At 49.0% G+C, this 6,781-nt stretch overlaps 1 protein-coding gene across 3 annotated transcripts in view; it reads left to right on the top strand.

The window, feature by feature from the left end:
* The window catches only part of CAMTA1 (calmodulin binding transcription activator 1), a 160,498-nt gene that overhangs the window by 106,944 nt on the left and 46,773 nt on the right, over positions 1-6,781 (top strand). For all 3 annotated transcript variants that reach the window (XM_025213014.1, XM_025213015.1, XM_014523520.2), the window contains 3 exons: positions 2,389-2,528; positions 2,764-2,960; positions 3,567-3,645. In XM_025213014.1, the coding sequence (XP_025068799.1) occupies positions 2,389-2,528; positions 2,764-2,960; positions 3,567-3,645 (416 nt within the window). The remainder of the gene's footprint in view (positions 1-2,388; positions 2,529-2,763; positions 2,961-3,566; positions 3,646-6,781) is intronic.

Here is a 6,781-nt window from a genome sequence, read left to right as displayed (position 1 = left end):
CCCCCCCACTGTTACCACAGGGGCATGTTGTGACCTGAGCTGAACTGAAACCCCCCCCATCCTGAATCTCTTAATCCCCCAGTGAGAGCCTGGTCTGCCAGAAGAGCTAGGCAAGCTTTGTGCCCAGTGAAAGACCTTGGGCTTCCTGGATGATGGGGCAGTTTGTCAGATGCAGGCTTCTAGAAGTGGCCCCTTAATAGTGAACCTTTCCACCATTTATATACCTACATATGGTCCTTGGTCCAGCATAGCCACCACCCAGTAAAATTTCCAGGTTTGATTGGTTTCTAACAGGAAATCTTGCATTGCAGTGCCAGGGCCTCGGGTTCCAGGCACTTTCTCGCTTGTGGCTGGAAGGTGAGCAAGTGATGCACAACTGATGTTTCCCTGGTGTTTGCCTCTTCCTAATGATTTCCATGTCTGCATGTCTCAGAAGAACACTGTAGTATGTGTCTAAGGCAGTGACTTGACCCCAGCTCCCAGGGATGTCTGGGCTGTTGTGCCTCCCTATGGGAATTGCAGCTTAGCAGTGTCTTAATGCTGCTACAGCAGAAGGAACAAAGCAGCTATATGCATGGCGCTGGATTCCCCTGTAGCAGACACTGCACAAACACAGGACTAAAGGCCCTCAGTGCAATTGTTCTAGAGCAGGGGTTGTCAACCGGGGGTACCCTGGGGGGTGCTTGGAAAGGCCCTAGGGGGTACGCATGGGCAGGAGGGGACGGAGTGCTGCTACCCACCACCCTGGGTCACCACCTCCCAGGAGCAGGGCCAGAGCAGGGAGAGGGTAGTGGTGCCCCTCTGCAGGCTGCACAGGCACCGCCTAGCCAGTCGGATGCAGTGGGGGGGGCAGGGGCTTGGAAGTTTGCATGTGGCAGCAGCAGCCGCCACCATCCACCACCCCATGCTGCCACTGTTTCATGTCTGGCCATGCTCCCTCCCTCCCCCCCACTCTGCATCTAGCCACCGGGGGTACACTAATTAAAAAAGGTTGAAAACCCCTGCTCTAGAGAAAAGCAGTCCTTGCCACAGTCTCCTGACTTTGAAGAAGGGACTCCCACTACCTCCAGCGGGCCCTTGTTCTGTGGCTTGCAGCCACACACCATGTCTACTAGTTTGCTGAGCTATGAAAGGTGTTTCTTTGAGGTGTCTGGTGCCTGGACCCATAGCAATTGTTGCAGCAGGACCCTCCAAGCTGGGTGGGGAAGGTTTTTCAGGTGGAATGTAGTGAGCCTACTGGCATCCCAGCAGTTCCCTTCCCTCTCAGAAGGATGCCCAGGTGGCCTGGTTCAGACTCCTGAGACTTTGTAAAGGGTGCCATGAAGCTGCTTCTTTTCCTCTAGCAAAGGAGACCCTCTCTCCTGGCCACTGCTATGGCATGGGCAGGGTGGAACCTAAGATGCTTTCTCTGCTCCCTGGCAGGGTAGTGCCCTTGTTCCAGCCCTCTATTTGCAGGGAAGTGGCGGGTTTTGGGGCCTCAAACCAAGTTCATTTGTCAGTATTGGGGGCTGGGGCTGGGCCAGGGAAATGGGACAGTGCCCCTTAAGGCTTCCTTGCTCCAAGTCAAGAGAAATGAAAGCCCCAGGGGATCTCTTTCTTGTTGGTGTCACTCACTCCCTGTTCCCTAGATTGAATCAGGCTGAATTCAGCATGCTTGTAATGTAGGATCTGGGCACTGAGTCTTGGTAAACTGTCCTATCTCCTGTTGGGCACCACGGCCAGTTTCCCACCTGGCGCGTGCTTTCTGCAGGGTCCCTCATTTCTGTCCCTCAACTCTACAGAGCAAAGTCCTTTACAGTGGGGGTAGGGCTGCCTAAAGCAGCTGTACAAGGTGGGAGAGGCAGCAGGGTTATACCCAGGGTCCCCGTTTAGGTGCATCTTTTTCACGGGGTCTGTTCTGGGTCAATTGGAAAGCACCAGTAGTATTTGCCCCTTCTGGGGCATCAGGCATTGACCCAAGCATTTGTACCTGGAAAGAATGGGCAGATGGGCCTTCAGGACATGAACAGGGACTCTCCTATTCCTGTGTGACCCACTCCAGACCCCTTGCCTGAATAGGAGGTAGGGAACTGGAAGTGCCCTTAGTGTGTGGCAGGGGCCATCCAGGGTTGGTTCCTGCTGTTTAAGTGTTCTCCAGCCAGACTGGAGTTGCTTCAGGCTCATGCCTTTCACTTGTGCTCCCATGGCATCAGAGTCAGGGAGTCCGTGTGACAACAGGATTGGTTCCCAGGTCCTGGACCCTAAACCCGCTCCTGGCCACATGACCTGCCACACTGAGCTCATCCTTCCTGTACCTTTGCCTGCAGCTGACTCCCATCCATGGCTTCCTGCAGTGTTGTGTGGAAGGCCTTTCCTTGAGTGTTCTGATTCTATCCTGTTCTGACCTAGATAACCAGTTCAGGATGTCGATCCTGGAGCGGCTTGAGCAGATGGAAAGGAGAATGGCCGAGATGACGGGAGCCCAGCAGCACAAGCAGGGAGTCGGAGGCGGGGGCAGCGGGAGCGGGAATGGAGGCACCCAGTCACAAGTATGAGCTCCCACCAGGCCCGCCTGCTTCTTGCAGCTAGTGCAGCTGCAAGAGGGAACGAGGGGTCTGGTTCTCCTTTAAACACCACAGATTGCTGTGGGAATCTCCCTTGCATGCTGCCTGTGCCTCTACCCTGTCACTAGCAGCTTTTAAAAGTGAAGGCTTGCGGTGACCTTGCACAGACTATGCCCCCATCCTTTTGGGATAATATCTGAAATATGGGTATTGCTTATAGTGCGTGTCTGGGCCTGGGACACTGGGCAGCTGCTTCGAGAGCCGGGTCGTGGTGGTATGTGAGAAGATGATGAGCCGTGCCTGCTGGGCCAAGTCCAAACACCTGATTCACTCAAAGACTTTCCGAGGCATGACACTGCTCCACCTCGCTGCTGCCCAGGGCTACGCCACACTGATCCAGACTCTCATCAAATGGCGGTAGGACCCAACACATCACACCCCGGGCTTGCCTGTACAGAACCCACAGGAAGCATATGTGAACTCAGGCTCTTTGCTTTCTCTTTCCTTGAGCAGAAGACAGACCAGTCCCCTCCCTGAGCAGGCACCACACTTTTCTACTGTAAATAACAGTAATGACCTGGGCTTATTACTAGATTCCTTGGGACTCAGCCAGCCCCTGTGTGATCTTTTGGTGTGCACTAGTCCCACTGCATTCACACATGTGTATTGCTCAGCCCTTCATGAGCATTCTAGGCAGCCCCTGAGAGCCAGGCATGATGACCCTATTTTTGTGTGGGAAGCAGATGCCTTGGGCAGATTGAATGACTTGGCTGTGGTCATGGGCAAGTCTGTGGGTAGTGGGGCCTAGCTGGTGCGGTGTCTACCAGAGCATCCTCTAGCCCCAGTGCTCGTCTGTAACATGTGGGTGCAGAGAGGTGCCATACCCGGCCCTCCTGGCAGTGGCTGTTGCAGATGTGCTTGGCTTGTGGTTGTGTGGTTGGGAAGCAGGGTACAAAGCTAAGGCTCTGTGGGAGGATTTCAGCTTAGCTACTGTATCAGTTTGTGCTCTTGTTTCCTGTGCAGCACCAAGCATGCAGACAGCATTGACCTGGAGCTAGAAGTCGACCCTCTGAATGTGGACCACTTCTCCTGCACACCCTTGGTATGTACCAGCACCCATAAACTGTGATAATGATGTAGCCCATGGAGATGGCCCAAAGGAGCTTTCTGAGGGGGAAGATGAGCTGCTGCATGGTTGGCTTTTGCCTGTGGTGGTGTAGAAGGGCCTTGCATGTTGTTGTGCTGTTCAGGAGGCAGGCACAACTCTTCAGCTCTCAGGGCTGAGAAACCAAAAACAACTTCCTTGTTTCATAAGGACTTTTGGGTTTTGTTTGGTTTTTGCTCCCATTTCCCTCCTTTGCCCACACTTTATTTTGATTCGGTTTGTTTTCTGCCATTTTGGGGGCAGGGCTTGGATGTTTTCTTGTCTGTGGGTCTGTTACCCATTTCCTAGCTGTGGAGATCTTGGCTTCCTTATGTTGTGTCAGAACCAGCAAACTCAGGTGTGTCCTGACCAACTGGAAAACAATTGATCCAAAACCGTTGGAACCAAACAAGATCCCCCATTCTCAAACCAGGTGGTGACCAGAGAGGCTGGGACAGCCTCGCTGCTCTGGTCTGTCTTATCAACATAGCCAGGTTTAAGGACATGAAAGGAAGCCGGGCCTGCAGTGCAGCCACACTAATACCAATTACCATAGTAACACCACTGACTAAGTAGGGACCATGTAATGCTCTTCACTATTAGTGCACCCTGCACAGACCCAGCTCTGGGCTCCTACAAGGTGCTGCTGTCTCTAGTTCCAGCAGTTTCCCCCTCCATCCCCTACTTTTTTTTCTAGCAATAATGTGGGTCACAAGTACATTAAGAAGTTGTGCATGCTAAGAAGGTAAAGCAGACAACTGTAAGCAAAAGCTCCTGGCTTCACTTTAAAAGGTATATGGGCCTGGTCAGTCATGAGCTGTACTCTGTCCTAGTGTTATGCAAATAGCATAAATACCAGTTTGATGTTAAGTAAATAACATGAAATAGATTTTTGCCTATTGCTTTTAATTTTGTGTATTTTTTTTAGTTTTGCATTGCTTTAAGAAACTTCATTTTGTATTGCTTTATAGCTTGACATAAGTGCTTGAACATTTACTTTTTTTATATGCTGTATGGATGAGAGTGTGTTTGTGGAAAAGGAAAACATCAGCTGGCGACTGGCTGAAGAATGCAGACAAATAAAAGACAAAAAAAGAAAAAAATTGCCCCAGAAGAGCTAGAGAACAACGGTAATTGACCGTTAAGAAAGAACACAGTGATAACCCAGCAAAAGCCCACAGGACTGGGTGAATTGAGATGGCTATAAAAATGGGGCGAGACATTGATTTTGGGTTTTGTTTTGCATGTTATTCTGGAGCATTGGCTCATTTGACGAGATGGACCAGCAGGAGCCTGGCTCCCACTTGGATCAGCTTGGCTAGCCACTGAGTTGATCCGAGCACTAATAAGACTAGTAACGTATATCAGCATAGAACAGAAGTTGAGGTATGAATGCGGTGTGTGTGTGTGTATTAAGCACTTAATAAATAAATGTGGCACTTTGCCTTATTCCCCTCATGAGGTTTCGCTCGTGATTTGAGCAATTGGCAATTTGTGTAACATTTAAGTGGTGGAAAATTGCAAAAGTGGGGGGATACAGAAGAAACTCCATATTTATTGTTCTTTTGGTGTACACAACTCGGGCTATAAAATTCCCTGAGCTTACAGAAAAAGTTGGATTCTTGCCGATTAGAAAATTCAAAGATGGTTTTGTTAAAAAAAGAAGGAACGAGTTATAAACAAGTTTATGGAAACAAGTTTATGGATGTCTCTCACCTGTAGATTACCCGAGAAACTAGGGAGGGAGTTTAGGATCTCCATTTCTACCACTAATCCTTGGCTGTAGCCCTACCTGAGAGTTAAAGGGAAAATTTACGTGTTGTGCAGTTGGTGACCACAGATTTTAAAATATATTGTGTGACTTAAGGCTTGTGGACTTTAAAGTGTGAAAACAGAGGTGGTATCTGAATAGAAGGTTGTTAAAAGTATAGGAATTTATTAATTAACATCTAAAGAAACAGGTTAAGCAATTGAAAAATCTTCAGTGTCAGCTGTCTGTTGAAGCTTTGCAGATGGCTGTTATGCAGAAAACAAAAGCAAAGACTTGAGGGTCCCTCTCCCCATTCCCCAGGAAGGGTCCCCAAAGCTGCCATGGATAGAGGGCATACCAGCAGCCTGTCTCATGCATCCCACCGGAGGGGGGCTGTGGGCCTCACAATCCCACCTCCAGACTGATAACACCTAAAAAAGAGCCTCAAAAGTAAGCATTTCATCCTGGCCAGATGTACCTTGACTCTAATGACAGCCCTAGGACTGGTAAATACTAAAAGAGCAATTGTTTAATTGTTTAATTGTTTGTATTGTTACTTTTTGCTATTGCTCTGCATCAATAAACTTTTCTAATATCAACTGGCAGGTGTTATGGTCAGTCTGAGGGTTGTGCTCACCTGGAACAAAGGTATCCTGGTTCCTAAAATTCAGTCCAACAATTGGCACTCCACCAGGACACAAAGGCAGTAACCTGACCAATCAGATAATTTGTTGGTACAGAGTGACCCTTTCTAGAGGGGTTAGCTAAAATGTGTAGTAAGGTAGAGCTGTATGGTAACTGTAACTAGGGTTGTAAGTGTTGTGCAAGAAATGTTGTTTGTTACTGCTGACCAGGAAACTTTGTTTGCCTAGGTCAGGCAGAGTAGTGGACATGGTTATGTGCTGTGGTCTGCTTGGGATTAAGTAAGAACTTCCTGTTGTGTTTGCAATAGAAAGCTAAAGAGCAAAGAAAGTCATCTCTCTGCTGGAAAGCTGTGTGAATGAACAGGGCCCTTTGGCTCTAGGGTCCTTGGGAAGGGTTACAGTCTTTTATGAATGGTTACAAGAACAGTTTTGTGTGTTTTCTGTGTAGTTTGTAAGGTGTAGGTTACAAGTGCAGGTTATGGCAAGGCAAAGTGTTATTCAGGCAGTGCAGTTTCAAAAAAATCAGAGATAGAGGAATGTAAAAAAGATACTTTTGGATCCTGTGCACCCTGGAGAATAGAGGCAGGAGGTGGCACAAAAAGGAACAGGGTATGTTACTGGACATCTGCTCAGACAGTGGCAGAGAAATTGTGATTGGAAGTGAGGGAAAAACTTCCCCTTCTCCCCCCGCCCCCCCCCC

This window comes from Alligator sinensis, unplaced genomic scaffold (genome assembly GCF_000455745.1).
Source record: "Alligator sinensis unplaced genomic scaffold, ASM45574v1 scaffold433_1, whole genome shotgun sequence".
Taxonomy (NCBI): Eukaryota; Metazoa; Chordata; order Crocodylia; family Alligatoridae; genus Alligator; species Alligator sinensis.
This window is presented reverse-complemented; position numbering and strand designations above follow the sequence as displayed.